The sequence below is a fragment of the Astatotilapia calliptera genome, chromosome 12, assembly GCF_900246225.1.
Source record: "Astatotilapia calliptera chromosome 12, fAstCal1.2, whole genome shotgun sequence".
NCBI lineage: Eukaryota > Metazoa > Chordata > Actinopteri > Cichliformes > Cichlidae > Astatotilapia > Astatotilapia calliptera.
Window position 1 is genome coordinate 29,158,085 of NC_039313.1, and position 21,014 is coordinate 29,179,098.

At 38.6% G+C, this 21,014-nt stretch overlaps 1 protein-coding gene across 5 annotated transcripts; it reads right to left on the reverse strand.

The window, feature by feature from the left end:
• Positions 1-300: 300 nt before the first annotated feature.
• LOC113034362 (hemicentin-1) lies at positions 301-17,379 on the reverse strand. Of its 5 annotated transcripts, none has more exons than XM_026188847.1 (20): positions 17,159-17,379; positions 13,254-13,410; positions 12,313-12,464; positions 11,437-11,590; positions 11,048-11,240; positions 10,511-10,605; positions 10,167-10,353; positions 9,824-9,921; positions 9,505-9,658; positions 9,303-9,421; positions 7,918-8,070; positions 7,397-7,510; positions 6,911-6,957; positions 6,543-6,657; positions 4,668-5,715; positions 4,404-4,558; positions 3,804-3,857; positions 3,596-3,665; positions 3,305-3,506; positions 301-2,021 (listed from the first exon to the last, which is right to left on the reverse strand). In XM_026188847.1, the coding sequence occupies exons 2-20, from the start codon at positions 13,396-13,398 to the stop codon at positions 1,530-1,532; spliced, it is 3,747 nt and encodes a 1,248-aa protein (XP_026044632.1). In that variant the 5' UTR covers positions 13,399-13,410; positions 17,159-17,379; the 3' UTR covers positions 301-1,529. The 5 variants fall into 5 exon arrangements, with proteins under 5 accessions (XP_026044632.1, XP_026044630.1, XP_026044633.1 ...); XM_026188845.1 differs by having other exon boundaries at positions 7,918-8,085; XM_026188848.1 differs by lacking the exon at positions 3,804-3,857 and having other exon boundaries at positions 7,918-8,085.
• Between the last annotated feature and the right edge of the window lie 3,635 nt (positions 17,380-21,014).

Sequence of the window (21,014 nt, forward strand, 5' to 3'; positions counted from 1 at the left end):
TTTCCTTTTTTTTTTTTAAATAATTTTTCGTCTTCTCCCTCATGCTCTTTATAATGTGTCTTTTCATATTTTTTTTAACAATGTATTTGCATGTTTTTCTTTTTCTGTTGCCCTTTAAGCATAATTTTTTACCTAAACAGTTCCAGATAAACTTTGAATGACTACTGTCTCCTTGCCGAAAGATATGAAAACAATATCATGGTGTGCAGAAAGCTTCTTGCTAGCATCTTGTCAGAGTGGACACACAGTGCATACAGGATATGGACTCATGAAGCACATGGTGACAGTTACAGCGTTTTAATAAAGTAATGCAACTAACATTTTAACAGCATGAAGGTGCTCCTCCAGTGTAACTATTTTTGGTGTACTGCCTACATGTTCACTGACATACCAGTTACCATCCTTTGGTTTCAAAAAGGTGTAACAGTCAACCTCAACATAATGATGAGTCATGAACCAAAACAGGTTTGCAGGACTGGATCACAAAAAAATTGCAAAGCATGTATCCTTGGCTGTTTAACAGAAAAAGACACAAATTACAGTATTTTTACTCAAACTACCCTACATCCATTTAGGCCTGTAAAACAGATAAATTCATACTACATATACATTTTCTCTTTCAGGGTTAAAGAACAAAACAAAACAACCTGACAGTAAACGTAGCCAATTAAGTATAACACATAAATTGTGCCCTAAAGCTAATAAATACATATATTAAGAAAAACAATGTGAATGCTAATACTGAATATTTGCTTCCTTAGTCAGCTGTTTTACATTCATTTTGGGAAATGTATTTGTATTCCTTGGCAAAAAGTGTGCATGAGGATTCCACTCATGCATCAAGTATGCAGCTAAAGCCAAGAAAACATTAGCACTGTTTGGTTATGACAACTAGAAACTGGGAAATCTGCTAACACTTACCTCTACTCGTCAATATTTAACAGATTTAATCTAGGTGTGTTAAATCCTTGCACAAACATAAAAAACTGTTTCGCACAATTGCTATGAATAGCACCTGTGACACTGCACAGATGTGTAAGGTGAACTGATAAACTGGGGTTTCATCAGCAACTACTGATGATGGCACATCATTATCTATAGCAAGTTTAGCTGGCCTTTCTGCTGGTTCTAGTTTCATACTTAATGGCAAAGAGAACTGAGTTATTATAATGTGTTCTTTTGCAAATTACTCAGGTGTCATATTACTTTGTCTTTTGCTGCAACTTTCCTCACTTTGTCACTTGCGGCATTTTCACACCTATAGGTGTTTGACTCTGGTCTGCATCACTTTTTTTCACATTTGTTTTTTTTTTTTCACACAGAAAAAATCTCTAAATGAACTCCAAGAGAAATATAATATTCTGCTTATCACCACTGGTGTAAAACACTCTTAAATGTGATTTGGATCAGCTAGACAGCCCGTTAGTAATCTATGCATTCCTATCTCCACACCATCAAGCTAGCCAAAGCTTTGTTCCCATTTCACTTAATGTGTGCCAGCACTGAAGATGATTTGTCCTATAATGTAGCTATTTACACTGATGCAGCCTGGAAGCTGACTGATCATTCTCCTGGCTGTTAGCTAACGTGGGGCTAAAAAGAGGTGCAGTCACTGCTGAGGAGTTTGAAACTGAATTAATGTGAGTACTAGTCCCTACTGCCATTGGAGCAGTAGCTGCAGGGTAAAAATGGACATCAACAGCTACTGTGGTGAGGCCCACAGAGACGTTGTGAGACAGCAACAGTGGAGGGATGCCATGTGAAATGCTGAGACTGTGGTGGATAGGTGCAACGCATGGCTCAGCACTCTGCAGTGTTAAAGAAGAGTGCACGCTTTCCTCCCGCCTGGATGGTGGTGATGGGGAAGGAGAACGGGAGATTAAGGGTGAGGGAGGAGGCAACGTGTCCTGGCATGGGCTTTGGTTGTCTCCTCTGTTACTGGTCCAATCCTCAGTACAGTGCACCTGAATGCTGGGCTGGGACAAACTGCACCCTTTCTCCTCCTCCAGAGAAGGATCAATCTGAAAGTAGAGAGGATTTGTTAATAATAACATAGGGAAAAATGTTTAAAATGCAGTGAAATCATTACACTGTTGCCACATTGTTATCTTTAAAGACAACTCTGATGATTGAGCATTTTATTACTATAAGGCTGTTGGTTTAGTCCTTGCATGTGCCAGTTTAAATTAAATGGAGACATCATCACTGTTTTCAGTGCAGTACTTTTTTTTATTATCTTAATGGTTTGTTCTTTTTATTAAACTGTGCAAACTGTGACCGTTTGTACACTTATATAGGGTTTTAGCTCCCCCTATAGGTTATATAGTATGCCACAGTTGTTAGTTAAATAAACGAAGCTGGATATGCTGTTTTCATAACTAAATATAATAATTTCTAATATTTATCATTAACAGTGTGACCCATCCAACCATCCTCTTCCAGTTATCCAGGCTGGATGGAGTGGGTTGAGATGAGTTTCAGGGGTGATTTGTGACAGAAGGATCCTTCTGTCACAAATCAGCAAGAGGCAGCAATCAGGTTTTTATCTTCTATGTAAAGCATATGTGCTATTTAAATAAAATTATCATTGCCAAGAGGGAAAGCACTGACAAAAAGACAAGAGGCAGAGCGAGAGGTGGTAGACGTGAAGATGCTCAAATTTTGACTGAGAGTTACCAGGACAAAATTTGAAATGAGTATATTGGAGGGACAGCTCAGGTTGACCAGTTTGGAGACAAAGTTAGAGAGGGTAGGGTGAGATAGTTTGGATATGTGCAGAGGAGGGATAGTCAATATAGTAAGCAAAATATGTTAGTATTTTATGTTAATATGGAGCTGTCAGGCAGGAAGAAAAGGGGAAGACCCTAGAGAAAATTTATGGAGGTAGTGAAAGAGGACATAAAGAAGGTTGGAGGATGTAAGGGATGGGCTGAGATAGAGGCAGATGATCTGCTGTGTTGACCGCCTAAGAAGTCCAAAGAAGAAGAAGAATCATCAGTGGTTGTTCTGGACCCTATCCCAGCTGTCACAGGGTGAGAGGTGGGGCACACCTTGGATAGGTCACTAGTCTATCTAGTCTATCAGAAGGCCGGAGAACATGCACACTCCAAGATCCACACAGAAAGGCTGTTGCTGTGGCTCGGTGGATTCAATCCCAGGACCTTCTTGCTGTGGGACAATGGTGCTGACCACCATACTATTGGGTTGCCTCAATAAATTTGTAACTTTCTTAACTTCCCCTTAAACACGGATAAAAATGTCTGGATACATTTTTTTATGGTAAAGTGTTTCTGTGTTACCAGACCTTGATGTCAAGAATAGGCTCAGGGTACGTCTCTACAGTGACTGAGTGGTTGTCCAGAGAGCGCTGGGTATCCTCTTGTAGTTCATCAAACGTGCTCTCCATCTGCACCGTAACCAAGCTGGGCCCTGGGGGTCTGGCTCTGGTTTCTGATGTGTTGGGGCTCTGTTCAATCACTGCAACACAGTCGTCATCTTCAAACGCTCTGCATAAGACATACAACACTTGGTATTAGAATGCAGAAAGATGGGTTGTGAAGGATAATTTATTTTTCTATTCTGAGAAGTAGAGTACCTGTTTTCATACGTACGTCCTGCTGCTCGACGTTCAGCATGTCGTATGGGAACACCTAAATTCCTCTGAGCTGTCAAAGACATGTAATGTGGTTTTGACGTAATAATAAAAAGTAACATTTGGGTTAAAATGCTCTACATATGTGCTTTCTGGTAGAGTGACACAAGTGGATCAATTACCTGTTTAAAATAAAGCTAATTTAGCTTACCTTGGCAAAAAGATATAAGAGGTAACCAGACTGTGTTCAGTGTTAAAAATTCATCTGAAAGCACATGTAGAGCTCAGTTATTATTATGTTATATCATTTTTGTTTGAGCCAAGTATATATGGAAAACCTGCAGTTCTTTAAATGGCCACTTGAGGGTGGCTCTTTAAGCGAGTTAATTCATAAACAAGTCAATGTTAAAATGCCCAATGTATTGAAAGTCAAAATACAAATGTTCACTTCCTAAGTAAATTTAAACTATAAACTAAATTATAGTTTAATTTTACTAGCCAAACCTAGCACTCTAATACACAGTTAATTACAACTTGTTACACTAGCACCTCACTTGCTAGCCAGTGCAGTGTTGGTTAATAACTTTCTATCAATTCCATCAAGATCCATCCTCTTTCACTTATCCAATGCAGGGTCGAGGGTGGGCTGGAGTCTATCCCAGCTACCATAGGGTGAGAGGTGGGGTACTCCCTGGACAGATCACCAGACTGTCGCAGCCTCACCACCCCAATCATTTCGATTTTGCCAAAATATGGTCATGATTTTAGGAAAACCAAGACACTAGCATTTCATGCAGGGCGGATTGCTGACCTGCTCGGCTTGTTGGTGCGGGTTCATTCTTTTGTACCACAGAATAGAAGGTAACAGTGATAAAGATGAAAGCCAAAGATACACCCACTCCCACCACAATGGGGATGTCATGTTTTTCCAGCACAGGCAGCCATGATGGTGATTGCTGCTTCACTCTGAAATGGAGAAGATAGTGACTTATTGATGTTTTATTACTTTTGTTCCCTAAATGTAATAAACTCAGGTGAAATATTTATCAATCTATCATATTTTTATTTTGCCTACCTGGGATCATTGCTAGTCATGGGTGACTGGGAAGTGTTCCTTTTCAACCAGTCTGTGAGCTCTGGCTGAACTGGATGACTTTCATGAGTAGTATTCAGCCAATGTGACCTGTTGACCTGTTGGACTACCTCAGCGTCTAACAATGAAGGATGGAGTGACTGATCTGAAGGGCGGATGGTGGAGAATGGAAGCTGTGAATTTTGTGTTGGAGATGATTCAGGTTGGGTTTGAGAAAGTTTGGAACTGGCTGAAGGTGTTGTTGTTGAAAGATGAATTTCGGATATTGGAGGCGTGGGGATTAAAGAAGATGGAAGTTCTGTTGAAGGCAGATTATACTGAATTGTAGAAAGCTCAAGATGAAACTTTGGTAAAAAACTTAAGGTAGAGGAGTGTTGAGGATCAGTTTGAGTTGTTTGTGAGAGGGTTGGTGAAGGTTGCAAAGGCTGAAATGATGATGTTTTGTAGGCAACTGTCAGGGTGACTGAATCGGAGTGTCTCATCTTAGCGTGGGTAACAGGATTTGGTGTTGGAGTTGCCATGAAGGGGTCCGATTTTAGAAAGCCAAAAGGTCCAGTAACACGTAGCTGAGATGGTTGCTGAGTTACTGATGTCTCTGCAATTTGATTAACTTGAGGCACAGAATGGTCCTGAGAACTGGGCACTATAAACAACTTGTTACTGGCTGAATGCTGAAATTTTGATGGCATTTGTCTCAAATGGGATCGACTTTCACTGAATGAATGCTGAAGGGTTTCGACCAACACTCCACTGGTTACTTCAGGTGCCAGGCTCTGTGTTGCAGCTGGTTCACTGTGTGAAATAAAATGTGGTTTAATGGTCATTGGTACTTGGGTGTGTAGAGCTTCTGATTGGAGGTTCAGGTGAAGAGGAGGCTTGATCTGACTGAGTAACGACTGGGTAGAATTGGTTGTTGGCTGTTTCAAATGGTGATGTAAAACATGGGCAAGGGTCCTCAATGGCATATCTAGCTCAGCCCCGGCTTTTCTTAAAAATGTTGGAAGTGTAGTTGCACTGACTGGGTTGGTACCTGTAAATATTAAAAAAAGAGTTTGTGCTTTATTTTCTTTAATATATCCTAAACAATTTTATGTTGTGTGTTATTATTATGTGTCATTCAGAGGAAAAAAAAAATCTGATTTCATCTGAAGGGATCCAGCCATACATAATGTAAGCAGTTCGATTAGTAACGTGCGCACCAGAATAATGCCTCTCATAATTGTTGCTTTACATTTATATTTACTAATATTTCTTGTAACTGAATCATAAAGTAGCATTAACATAACACAGACACAAAAATATGATTTATTACTTTTTTAAACAAAATATTTCCATGTCAATTTTGAAATCTGAGCAGAAAAAACTCCTGCAGCTCTTATAGCAGGATTATTTGGCATTTAGCATTTTTTTTTAGCTTTTGGATGTCCTGACACATCTTTTTTGTCTTGTGGCAATGGTAACAGACACAAAATTGAAATGATACCTTTATCCTGGAAAGTTTGTGAGAACTTCTGGTTACCCAACTTCTAACTCTACCATCGCCTGATCTGAATCCCTCTTTGTGACCAATTTTACCTAGCAACTGCCAGCAACTACTAAAAACTTCCAAAAACCACTCACCAGCTGATCTGGGAATACACATTTTTCCTTAGTGACCTGTGGTTGCCAGGGGTAGTCACTGACTGGTCTCTAGGCCTGTATGACTGAGACCTTACCACTGCTTTCAGCCATATTCATTTTACCTTATAACCTTATAGCACCGTGTTTTAGCCTGTTAACTTGTAACTATATATTTGTTATGTTGAATGACCTACACAACACATGACTGGAGCTAAGTATTTTTTTTTAAATACATACATGTTGTCTCATTATGCTTTTCCTGTACATGTGGATAACGTGTTGTTTTAAAGCGCTGCTCGGCTACTGAGTCGCTCCACTTGGAAGCTGGACGTTGTTCATTATCGCTGGTGCTCTAAAAAATATTCAAAACACTGATTATTTTCAGAGGAGACACATTTGACACAGTCAAAAACGAATAAGTCCATACACCAAATAATAAACAGGGGTAAACAATGCATGACCATCACATGATCTGTGCAAAAAAATGCACTTAGAGAATTTGCAGCTTCTACACTGGAACTGCTTATGAAAATAAAACCAAGGTCTAGCAAAATGATTTGAGAACAAAATACATAAGCAAAGACTTCCACATCCTCAATACTCACAGCAGACAAAACCAGTCTTGTCCGTCTCCCTCTATCAGAAGGTCGATCTTCAGCATAAGACAAAGGATGACATGAAAGAGAATCAACAAGCAAAAGAAACTTGGGTATATGGGGTCAAAGAAGTATTTTGTTGTTTAAGTATGCACTGAACTTCACCCACTCTAAATGACCAGAAGACAGTTGCGAATTCCCCTGAGAGAAGTATCTGAGTGACCCACATTTATTATACTGATCCAAACATACACTGATAGTCATGAAAAACATCTCAATGTCCTGAAAAAACTAGTCTGACCCCTCACAGGGGTCAGACTAAGCCTTGATCTCAACACATTGGAGTCTGTCACTTCAATTAAATTGCCAAATTGTTCATACATTTTACATCTTCAGTTTTGTTCATAGAGCTTTACCATTGCATACCAAATGCAGGTATGATTTTAGTAATATTGCCACTGAGAAGAAATAACACGAGGTGGTAAATCAACACACCTGTGATGATGAGGATCATCCGTTTCTGATGTCGTCCTGCTCGGTTCTCAGCAGTGCAGTAATACTCTCCTGCATCAGAGTACTGCACACTGGAAATATGCAGGGACCCATCTTCTGCAGGCCAGAAGACAAAACATTATAAAACACAAAGAGCTGAGATCTCACATACCGTTTAGAAATTAGAAAAAAAATTCCTGTATACTTCCATCTCTGCCGAGAATGCTACTTATTTTATATGCTGAAAACAACTCCAAATGATGGACCTGGTGATTAAAATAAATGTTGAGAAAGTTCAAGCTGCAGCAACACTTGTGGTATATAGAACAACTCTACTGCTTGACTGGATCTGTGGCCTTAATCAGGGTCATCAAACAATAAAGTTGTTCTATGTGTTACATTAACTTATTCAGATTTTATTCTCTTCTACATACCTATGAAGTAGGGGACGTTGTGCCTGAAATGGTTACTCTGTTTTCATGATGAAAAGTAATGCAGAATGACTCCAGACAAACTAGACTCACCATCTATGTGTCTGCCTTCGGTGGTACTGATAGGGGACTGTGGCTCTGTTCTGCCCCTCGTCCAGGTGTATGTGATAGGGAGAATCCCCATTGCTCTGCAGGGCAGGACCACTAAAGTCCCAATCGTGTAGGTCACCTGATCTTTAAAGACCACTATTAAAGGGCTCACTGGCCCAAGCAGAGGGGAAAATTGAAAAGACAATATCAAAAAAGTCACATAAAGCTCATAGATCATAGAAGTGCCTTAAAGAAATAACACATACAAGAACTGTTCCCCTATAAAGATTTTAGTAACTATGTAAAATTTTGAGGACACGGTATGTTCTGCTACCTGGACTATGACTCTTTAGAATTAGTTTATGAAACTAGCAATGTGTGCAGATGGCAAATAAAATGACAATTTCATTCAAATGGTCTGTTACTTTGATCACATTTGCAAGACTGGATTTCAAGGTGATCTCCATGTCCTTTAATTTCAAATTTGTAAGACGTTTGTACTACACAAGAAGAATTTCTCAGTTTCTTTCCTGTGTATAATTCAGTTCTTTTAGAAGGACCTTGGTTGCGAGCATGTACTTTTCTATGATAGCAACAGGTTTTTTCTTTTCTTTTCTTTAATGCATTTCAGCTTAATACCTATTAGATAATTATTCATGATTTTTCATTTTTGCAGCCTAGTTTTCCTGCACTCTCAAAACAACACAGTACAGCTGACATGTTAAAATGAATGATCACACACACTTGTTGATCTGCCAATGAGGACCACGCCCATGCTTTGATAATATTATGTACACTATATGAAGATACCTTATAGGGAATTACAAATTCACTGCAACTTAAAAGCAATATTAAATAGGGGCATAAAGCAGAGGGACAACAATCCCTTTGCCTTCCAGGCTAGGGTTTGCTTTATTTAGTACACTTATCAGTGGGTCAGACCAAACTCATATCTAAATCCTCACCTTCATTATGATCTAAAAGGTTTGCATTAACAAGAACATATCTGTCATCATACTTAGTATTGAACCAACCACAACATCTAAAGCAGGGGTAGGCAACTCCAGGCCTCGAGTGCCGGTATCCTGGAGGTTTTAGATTTGTCCATGATCCATCACAGCTGATTTAAAGGGCTAAATGACTCCTCAGCATTTCTTGAAGTTCTCCAGAGGTCTGTTAATGAACTAATCATTTGATTCATGTGTGTTAACCCAGGGTGGGATCTAAAACCTGCAGGACACCGGCACTCGAGGCCTGGAGTTGCCTACCCCTGATCTAAAGTGTATAAATGCTTAGTAAGTATCAGGCACATGCTCCTGACTTGACTTTGACTCGTCTATTGATCTGAGGAGTAAATACATTGCAAAACAGCAAGGTTTAAAATTTACCAGCAACTCTCAGGAGTGCTGTGCCATGGCTTTGTCCCAGTGTGTTGGATGCCTCGCACACATACACCCCCTCATCGTAGCTCCGGACTGACTGGATGTAGAGAGTGGCATTTCTCTGTCTGAATAGGAAACATGAAAGCTGCCATATATTATGAACTGCTTGTATACAAAATTTTCAAAAAGTCAGAACACTATAACTTACCCCAATGCAATTTTGCCTCCTGTCTGCTTGGTGTGGCCTCTTTTCATCCAGCTGATGGACGGTAAAGGGTGGCCAGACACCTGACATTCCAGCACCACCTGAGCACCCAAAGGCACCGTCAATACCTGGGGCCATAGCTTGACGGATGGAGGGGCTGCCAGGAAGGGAAAGCACTGTCTGGAATATTATTATGCACCTATACATGTATATATATATGTATATATACATATATATATATATATATATATATATATACATATATATATATGTATATATACATTTCCAGTGAGATAGTAGGGAGGGCTGCCAGATGTCATACCCAAAACACTGAGTGTTGCTCGTCTCGAGGTAAGAAATCTTTGAAGATGGGTGTTTGAGGCCCTGCAGAAGTAGCTGCCACTATCGTGCTCCTGCACACTACAGAGAAAATTATGAAAAGGGTCAGCAGAGCTTTTAAAAACAAAAATCAGCTGCCTGGAGCTGTATTTACAGGCACAATTTTATAACTCTATGACTTCATGTTAAGCGCTAAACATACCGTAAACAATGCAAATTAACTAAACTTTTTTAAAAGTTTTGGCCCAACCAGTTTTAATTTATACACAATTTTTGTGTTATATTTAATTTATCTAGTCATATAATGAGGCATGAACAATAAAGACCTGTGGATGAAGAGGTCTCCACTGGGCAGCATTGTTACATTTTCAGTGGGAGTGAGAAGCCGGTTGTTTTTAAACCAGGACACCTGCGCTGCTGGTCTGCTGTACGGAGGCCTACAGGTTACCGTAACATTTTTGCCGCTCTTCACCGTTAGATTTGTGGGCTGCTGCACAAAACTCCAGTCCATTTCTGTAAACACAAAATGTAAATCACTAATAAGTTTGGACATCTGCTCTTATTGGATTTTGCTGATTTTTACAGCATGGAATCTGCTGAAGCAGAAACCTAAACGGTTTTAACAAGGCAATTCACTTGCTTGAGTTAAACAGTTCAGAGTTTACAATACCAGCTGGAAGTAGGAAGGCTGGCTGCGACCTGATTGTCTCTTTCTGGTTTGATGCTTCACAGTGATATGAGCCCTCATGCTCCTTGCTCACATTTCTGGAGAAGACAAACACAAAAAATATTTTAAATGTAATTTTAACATTTAGGGATTCTTTTTGATTTTGTTTGCTTTTTTTTTTTTTTCTTAGCCAGTTTAGAAACCAGTTTAGAAACACTAATTAATATTTGAACTGTGGGAGGAAGCCAGAGTTCCTGGAGGGAATCCCCCAGTGGCAGATTCAAACACAACAGTCTTGTTGTGAGGCAACCCTGCAGGGAATACAGAATATTTACAGAAATGTCTTCTTTCTCTAAAACACCCAGTCTTTATCCTTCCTCTTTAGCCTTCCTTCTTTTATGCACCAGTAAGAACCAGAAACTATTATAATTGTACCAGAAGAAAAAAGACAAAATCTTTGACTGTATCATCAACTGTCAACCACAGTTGGAGTTAAACAATAAAGAATTAATATTCCTGTTCTGCCATGCAGTGTTGGACCTGAATGTGAGCAGCTGTCCATTGTTTTGGAGGCTGAACGAGCCGGAGCAGTTCATCAGGAGGCACCCGTCTTTGAACCAGTGCACCATGGGAACAGGGAAGCCGAGAACACTGCAGTGCATGGAGACTTCAGTTCCTATAGCAACAGTGATGTTGTCAGGGCCCTGGATGAACTGCAGCCTCCGAGGGACCCCTGCAAGGCGGACAGTCACAGTAAGATACTAACCCTCTGCAAACACACACAAGTATGATAAATTAGTTTAGTTTTTTTTTTAATTAAAGCAGTATTTTTGTTAAAACCAGAGAGCTCAGGATTTATATTTAATAAACTCTCCTGGATCAGCTGCAATTTGAAAATTTGTCAGTGTGAATTAAAGAAAAAGCCTCACCCTGCACAGTAAGTCTGGCTTGTCTGCTCTTCTTGCTGATGTTCAGTGAAGGATTGTGTGTGACACAAACGTAAACCCCTTCATCTTCTAATGTTACGTTGAAAAGATGAAGAGTGCCTGACGTTTTCTTCTGGTGCCCACCTCCATATTCACCCTGAGCAGGATGACACATACAGTATGGAAAATATGTCCAATATCAAAGTTAAAAGCAACAACGTGTATTTTTCTGTTTTATTTTTGCCCTGAGTGAAATAAAAAGTGTTTTTTCTCATGAGGCTTTCAGAGTCTCCTTGAGGTTTGTGAGTTCTTCAAATCAATTTCTATTTGTAAGGTTGCCCAGCATTTAAGTCAGCACTGTGTTCTGTGTACAAGCTCTGCAGACAGAAAATTTTGCACCTACAAAAAAATTGCTATAGCAGTTTCAGTAAATGCTGTTTTAAAAAAAAGAAAAAGAAAAATCAGGGTAATCAAACTCCTAATCAATTAGTTTTTTTATATAATGAAGACGCCCAAGAGAGAAACTACAGCCTGATCTGATTATAGTAGTTTCCAGCAGTGCAGGTGGATGCCTTACACATGAAATTTATGTCCAACCATCAAGTTGAGGCTCAAACCATGGCTTTAAAATTCACAAGAAAACTGTTAAAAACATGAATTTGAGAATGAAATTGGCCTTTCTTTAGCCTGGATTTCTCTAAACTGCAGAAGAAATGCAAAGTGTAAAAACTGTTCTCCACTCTATGCCTGATTATTGTCTTGGAGTCTAATGGAGACTGTTACTACATTAATATCTACCAGATATATTTACTGCTTTTTGTCCTACTCTGCAAGAAAGTAGTCTTTGATGCCCTTCTAAAATCTGAAGTTGTTTTTTACCTGAATCTGTCTACCTCTTGTGACCACCTTTCCATCTTTGAGCCATGTGATGCTTGCAGGAGGTGAACTCTCCCCTGATACACACCGGAGGAAAACTCCCTCTCCTTCTCTGACTGTCTGGTCCTGCGGACTGAAGAAAACATCCTCCAAACCTGGAACACACACAGTGTATCCATTCAGTGTGCTTTGAATATGTTACTCAATATTTTATCCAGCACTAGTGGAAGTATTCAAAATATTTACTTAAGTAAAAGTATTGATATCACAGATATGGTCAGGCGAATGTTAAACTAAAACTGTTAAGCCTTACACTGCATCATCAGTTTGATATAAATGATGTGTCCATGTTGTTTTGCAGGGGACACCAACTAATGGTTATTTTCTTACTTGAATAGTAATAAATTGCTAATTTGCTGATATATTTCTTCAATCAGCAAATACAGATGATAAAATGTGAGCAACTTATCAATTTTACCCACAGCTGATAGTATCACTGTTGCTGAACCAGAAGTTAAAGCTTTAGTTTATTAGTAATTTCAATATTTGAACAGGATGGTAAAGGCATCTTCTTTAAAAAACCGGAACTATTAGTACTAGTAGTAGTAGTTTTATTATTAGTATATACATTTAAGAGTATATTCTCATGAGAGAATATGTCAGTTGCATGATTGTTTCCTTTTTTGTTTAAAAGTTTAAAAGTCATTATAAATGTAGTGTAAAATAATCCTCTGGAAGAAGAATAAGTTTAAAGTGCCATAACAGGCTACAGCACAAGTACATCTAAGCTTTACTTAAGCACAGTGCTACCACATTTCAACATTTTAATAAAAAAAATTTGTTATTTTTTTTTAATTTAGTGGCATTTTTATTGACCAACAACCCTTCTTTTGACTTTATCTCGTGGCCAAACTCAATAAAAACAAAAGAGTAGATGGACTCACCAAACTGGGATGAGACTGCCAAGCCAGACAGGATGAGTAAGCAAAGATGGGAAGTCATCTGTGGGAGCAAACAGATGGAGACACACACTTGCATCCTATTGCCGAGCTCCATGGGAGCCACTCGGAGACCATCCTGCAGCTTCATCCATGGTGTCAGCTGGAAGAGTGTGCACACATAAAGGAGCTCTTATTTCTCTTTACTTACTATCACTGATGGAGACTGCACATTTACTGGCAGCACTGAGGTGTGTGATCTTCATTTGGCAACAGACACGCTAAAAAGGATCTTCAAAGCATCTCTGCAGCAGAGGCGATGCATGCTGTGTATCGCGAACTGCAAAGGGTTAAGTTTAAGGAGGAGACAGAAGCAAAACGTGACTATAAACGGTTATGTTGTTCTGAAGGGGTTTTTATCAGCTCTGTAGTGCTGTTGTTAAGCTACATGCAGACACACAAGAAAGCAATCAAATAGGTTTTTATAACACAAAGTTATCAACCAGTAAAAAAATTTGGGGGGATGAGGGATGAGGTTCAGTTTGGATAAATATACTGACACAAAACTGAGTAAACCTACTCAGTTATATTAACATGGTGTAACTTTTATATTAATGTTGTCCTTTTGATTTAGTATTAAAATAATGACCCATTGTTAGACACAGTGGGTTAGCTCATACCCAAGACATCACTTACCATTAACAGGCAGTAGTACATAGCATCATATACTTCCAACTTTTAAATAACCAGAATATTTATTCATATTTTAAGGCAGTAATTCTCAGATTTTAAGTGTTCAATCTGATGTAAAAATATATGATAGTGTTCCAGAGATTCTCCACAGTGATATGACTTTTATTTTCATACACTACACACCACAGAGACTGAACCTGGTGTTGCATAGAACCATTTCTCATCAGTTTCCAGTAAATATATTCAGCAGATTAATTTAAAATCCCTCCCTCTCTCCCTCTCTTTCTGTTAACAGCCTCCCCTCCCTTTCCCCCTCTGCTTCATTCCTATTTTGGTTGTGAGTCTGTGGTGCCGCAGTGAGCTCAGCTTTGTCCTCTTTAGTCCCTTGAATGGGCCCAGCCACTTTATAGAGCTCGCACCGTGGCCCTCCACTCAATGAAAGTGACATGAAAAGAGGCTGCGGAGCTTTGTACTGTAAAGATCAGTTATTGGTCCCTGCGAGGACAGCTACCCGTCTGATCGTATAGGCTTTCATGATCCTCAGTATGGCCATGTAAGGGCTCACCCTTTATTATTTGAATGTGATGATGAAGTTCCACGAGTGAACAATTATAGTATATAGTTAAAGCCAGACAGTGACAAAGTCAAAAAGCTAATAATGGATACATTTATTAGTATTTTGGGGATGATTTTTTAAGACAACCTCTGTATATAAAAAGCAGACTGCTCATGAATATATTAAAAAAAATCAGAAAATACATTTTAAAAAATACAAATGATTAAGCGGAGCTTGATGTCTGGTCTACTGCCATTAAATTATTGCCGAAGAGTGAGCCATAAGAAAACCAAACGGCGAACAAGCATCAGGAAGCAACTAACTTGAAATAAAAATCAAAACAGTTCTATGATAATATTGACAGTGCCCGATTTTGCAAATTTGTCAAGAACACAACGCAATGAAAAAGTAGCAGATGAGACATTGGAGAGAGTTCACAGAAAATCGTATTCTAGGATTTTTCCTAGAATCACCAAAAAAGAAGACTCAGCAACAATGTTTCTTTCCACAATTCCTGATCTAGCTGCACAAAATAATAGTTCTAAGCAGATGGATTGGTCTACGTATTTCAGAAACTGTGGAACTCCCACACAACCATCTCTAGGGTTTGCAGAGAAAAAAGAGAAAATATCCAATGAGCAGCAGTTGCTTGGGTAAAAATGCCTTTTTGATGCCAGAAGTCAGAGCAGAATGGCCAGACTGCTTGACGCTGATAGTAAGACAATAGTAACTCAAATAACCACTTACTGTAAAATGACAGGATGCAGAAGAGCATCTCTGAACGCACAACACAGGAAAACGCACAACAGGAAAATGACGGTACAATTTATTCGAGCTATCGAAATTTGGACAATAGAAGATTATCATGACCTGATGAATCTCATTTTCTTCTGTGACATTTGGGACAGAATTTGGGATAAGAAATATGAAAGCCTTGTATCAACAGTTCAGGCTGGTGGTGTAATGGCGTGGGGGAGATTTCCTGGCGCACAAACTGAGCATCGTTCAAACACCACAGCCTGTCTGAGAATTGTTACTGACCATGTCTGAAAGCAGCCATGTTTAACACACCATGTCACAAAACTCGAATCATTTAAAAACTGCTTTGAACATGACATTGACTCACTGTACTCAAATGGCCTGCACAGTAGATTCAAGATTCAAGAAGTAATTGTATCTGGAACCTACAGAGCACCCTTGGAATGAATCAAGGGTGAATCAATGAATGAATCAATCTACATCAGCATGTTTAAGGAATGTTTCCAAACCCCTCATTGAATCTGTGCAACAAAGAGTTAAGGCTGCTCTAAAGCCAAAAGGGATGTGACCCTGTATAAGCAAAATGTACCTAATAAAGTGGTCAGTGAGCTTATTTTTACGAACTGATCCACCAACTGCAAAAAAAGAGGGAAAAAAAAAAACGGGAAGCTAGCAATTGCAGTTCAGCTTTGTGCCACAGACTTACTTTCCCGTTTCTTAGAAAGAAAACTGAAACTAAGTGAAACCGCTCAGCAGTAAGTAACCAGGCGAGTGCTTTCTGGTTCCATTACACTCTACAGTTGATATCTCCATACTGGACAATTTAAACCAAAAGCGGTGTGAATGGACAAACAGAACTACATGCCAAAAAAAAGAAGAAAAAAAAAACTATCAGTAAATTTAGTTTTATAATTATCACCTCAATTGCTTCTGAAGAACAAAAGAAATCACCAGTGATGATGTGCTTAAAGCAATGACAAAACAGACATTAGTACATTAGCCATCACTGCTGGTGAGTTCAGCGGGGCTACGGGCTGCTTATACTCACATAATGCTAAGAGCCCGGGGGTGTGTATTTGTTTGACTCACAAGGCTCACAATAGATCATTTACACTGTTTAGCATGTCATTAAGATGTTTCTAGCCCACACACTCACTTGTAAGCTTCCTTTCTACAGACAACATTTGGCACAAACACTGAATTTCTGTCACCACCACTGAGTGACACCAGAGTGAGATTTTTGGCCCCGCACTGTGTGGCACTACATAGAAACATTAATGATCCAGGTGATGATGTAGCAGTCAGTTCACGGTTGGTAAAATAAGATGTTATAGCTCAGGTTTGTATGAGGAGCTGTGACTGTAGTATGGTTTTAAATGGACATAAGTTAAATCACATGATCAGCTTCCAAGATGATAACTTTTGCTCATCTTTTAACAGTAATTCACATGTTCTGAGACATACAAGCAATACACAAACAGCTTTGCATTGTTTATGAAAAGCAACAATTACATATTACATGTAATAAATACAGTAGATTTAATATGATACCATGAGTTAATTCACTATTCCTACTTTTTTTATTGTTATGATTCCATTTATTTTATTACCTGCTGCCTACATCTCATCTTTTTCTTTGCTTATTGACACTTAAGACCATGCCTTCAGTAGATATACAATAGACATACAAATTCAGGACCTGTTGTGCAGCACAAGCACTTTCAGAAACTACAAAATTGCAGCTTTTAATGTGCTTTGATATTAAAAGCTAGTTTGATAGTTTAAAGGTACATGTTGTAAAAAATAAACCTCGGATACCCACACATGCTGTTTTCACAAGATTTCTATTAAAATGTATCCACCACAGGGTTAATGAAAGCTCATATAGAGAACTGATACTTACTCTAGAACAATTTTCTCTGCGCTGGTGCCCATTAATTTGCTCTCAGTCAGTTTCTGTGTGCCTCTGCTCTTTTCTCTCCTGATACATTTGCTGAGCTTCAAGCTGGGAGTGAACAGCAAGCAACAGCTCACATATTCTGGACACCCTCCACACCCACTTAACACACACAATCTGGCACACACACACACACATACTCTGTGTTCTAATTCAACGCCATCAGCTATAATGAGACAAAAACCCCAGTTATTTAAATTATTAGTATGATCATAAAATGACACTAGTGCAAGGAACAATGTCAAGCAAAAATATCCACACATTATAAAAAATAGTAGCTATGGTATTAAAACAGATGGATAGATTTAAAGACTTTGCATGAGTAGAGCACAAGTAAAAGTTTTTCCACTATAATATGCTGTCGATTCCCAAATAAGCTTAAATACTCTATATCTCTGTTCTTCCATTTCTTCTTTCAGCTGCTCTCTTTAAGAGTCACTACATTGGATTATCTGCCTCCATCTCACCCTGTCACTTGCATCGTCTTTGCTCACACCAACCCTCTGCATGTTCTCCTTCTCTCCATCCATTAAATTTTCTTCCTGCCTGGTAGCTCCATAATTCACATCATTTGTCCAATATATCTACTATTCCTCCTCTTCTAAACCATTTCAACCTCACTTCTCCAACTTTGTCTTCAAAACACTTCAAAGAGAATTGAAGTGATAAAACATCAGTTGCAACTATAAAGGTTTGACTTCTTATACCAGTGTCTGTATAATACAGCGACTGATTCTAATGAATGAACACCTTGCTTCACATGTGGCTACCATCCACACCAAATACCAGGAGGGATGCAGAAAGAGGTCAATGATTCACTAAAGCTACTTCAGCGGGACTCCGCAGTACCTAATCTCCTCCTTAGATTAACTAGGGGCCTTTCACTTGTTTTGTAAATGTGTAAATCACTTCTCAGATACCTGCTGAAATCAGCTTGCTGCTGTCTGAGTTTTGAGCATTGCTGGCACAATGTTGTCTAAGCTGACGTCACAGCAACACTTAATAAAGAGCACTATTTAGCTCGTTTAACATGCAAGAGGTGGTTGAACTGCTCCCTCTTAAATGTAGGTTAATGGGAATGATAATGACTGTTGCAACAGAATGCAATCAACCTATGTAGAGGATCTGAGTACTTAGGAAATAATTCCCTTTGATTTTAGTCAACCATATATTATATGCAAAAAATGGCTTTAAAATGATTAGTTCTGCCATTTGGTGAGACATGCTCAGATTGTTTGATGGACTCAAGATTTAAAGACAAATTTTGGAGCTGGAAGGAATTGAATCCTAACTATGTGTGTAATCCCTTGAATTTGCCTGATGTTTTTAGTGGTATACGTCAGGAAATGCATTTTCATCACCCTTAGCTTTAAATTTGGTGCTAATTAGCATGCTAACAGGCCAAACTAAGGTGGTGAACAGCTAAACCTCAAACTTAAAAGAATAAGTAGCCTGAAAGGATACTTATGTCTTAAGAGTTGCTAACATAGCTTTAGACTATTAATGTTGCCTAATCCACAAAGTGACCAATATTTTATATTAAAAAAGGAGAACAACACAGAAACTGTCCATATGGTGGCTTCTGTCTCATTTATTCACAAGGACATGTCTACAGCCAAATACTGGGTCCAGATGAAGTCCTTGCAAATGTAAATTGGCAATCCATTCAGCATAATCAAATGGAAATGAAAGTACAAATGCACCGATTTATAATCTATGCAGGAGGGGTCATTTTAATTAAGCAGACAAAGCAGACGTAGCGGGTGAAATGTAACACTGTTGGATTCAGGACAACATCAAACACATAAATCCACCAAAGACTCTCATAGTCCCAGTTTTCCCACTGTGGCAGAACTGTGTTTAATGTAGATTCTAAAAGACACTCTGACTTTGGTCAACACTGAGCAAAAATGTTGATAACAGTTGAAGTGATGACATATTGATACATGAGCTATTGACTTAAGTATTGTATATATTGTATTTCCTTAGGACTGAAGGATGATGGATTTCTTCTTTCCAAACTGCATGTCTGCACAAACAAGATATAGAATTTGTATTGTATACATATTAATTCTAATATTTTTTTAATGTATTTTTTACATTTAGTACAACTATAGAACATCACATTACATTTCACAACACATATTACCTGCATAATAAACCATATTGTTTCAGTGCATAAGTTACTGTTTTGCAAAACACAAAAGGGCACATTAGCACAAACAAATGACAATTAGATTTGCAAGAAAATAAATACCACTCATTGCAGGGGATTGTATCTAGTCTAAAATGTTATCCAAACAAATTTCCACATCATTCTTAAGTAATTTTCTGTTTGTAAACACAATAAATATACCAATAAATAAATACAACCTGTGCAGTACCCTTTCTCTGCTTCTATATAAAAATACAGGAGGATGAAATATGACCTTAAAACTAAAATCTTTAGATTTATCTAAGGCCAAAAGGGGTGTGACCCAGTAGATAGATCTAAAATTAGATCTATCAAAATTTATCTTATCATTTTTATGCTGCTTTAACTGTGTTACCATGGTATCCCTTTTTTCATCATTTGACTTTTGTTTTGGTCGTTAAAGCCTGAGCTGAGTAAATCTGCAGATGTGTGTAGGTTGTTGAATAAGATGGTTATTTGTCCATTCATCTTAGTACAAGGCATTCATATATATCCTCAAGGGCTACCTTTATTTCATTTATGTCCAATTTTAGATCTAAAAGTCAATCTGATTTTTGATCCTGAACTTTAATGTAGGAAAATTTTCTTATTATAATGTGTCACATCTGTGTGAAAGTTTAATATGTTTGTTGGGTTGTTGGTCAAAGTCATGACAGCAGTGCCAGAAACATAACAGGTGAGAGGAGGAGGAAAACCGGAGTGATGAAGATGTGATCCGCTGCATCGTGGAGCTCGTTTAAACACAGGGCCTGCTCCAGCATTTGGTGGGTCTCAGCACTTATCCCTAAAGGACACAGTATAGAGTTTTTTTGTTGGGATAGAGACAACTAAGTGCTACAACAAAGTCTGCTCTGAAAACCAGAATTGGAGAGCTCACCATGTTGGGACCACTCCTTCCAGGCGTGCAGATATTCAGGGTCATGCTCCCCACCAGTAGCTATATTCAAATTTGATAAAAGTATCTATTAAGACTTTGTATTTTTGAAACTCTATCCACTTGTAACAAGAAAGCTCTGTTTTTACCTTTGGAGTGCTCAATCAGAAGATGTTTCAAATCCCTGAGAGCCCTGGTGAGGTTCTCCAGTTGGTGCTGCAGGTGGAGGTTTTCTTCTTTCAGAGTGTGGATGGTATCCTGGAGCTCGTAAGCTGAGCCGGAGTGTGAAAACAGAGAAATTATCCAAAGCACTGCGGTGACATGCATAATGGAGAACATTGTGGCAAATAATAAATGTGCTGTTGCTGGTCACAGTCCTGCTGAATCTCTCTTCAGCTGCAGAGTGCTTTAAAGTCAGGTGGAAGTGTTAATGTTATTGAGGAGCTGACTTGTTTCTGTGTCAGAATTGATTCACTGATGGGTAGTTAAATGCTCTTGGCCCGCTTACCCACTCAAATGGATCAATTGTTCTGTTTTGGATCTTAGAGCCCAAATTACAGACACAGATAGAGCTGGTTTGGAGTTAATAAACCTTCATCCTAAAGCAAAAAAACCAAACAAACAAAAAAAACAAAAACAAAAAGCACCTGTGAATTTGAGCAGTGCACTGAAGAAATTAAGTCAGTAAGTAGTTATCTCCTTAAACCTACTAATAGTCAGACAAATCTCTGTGT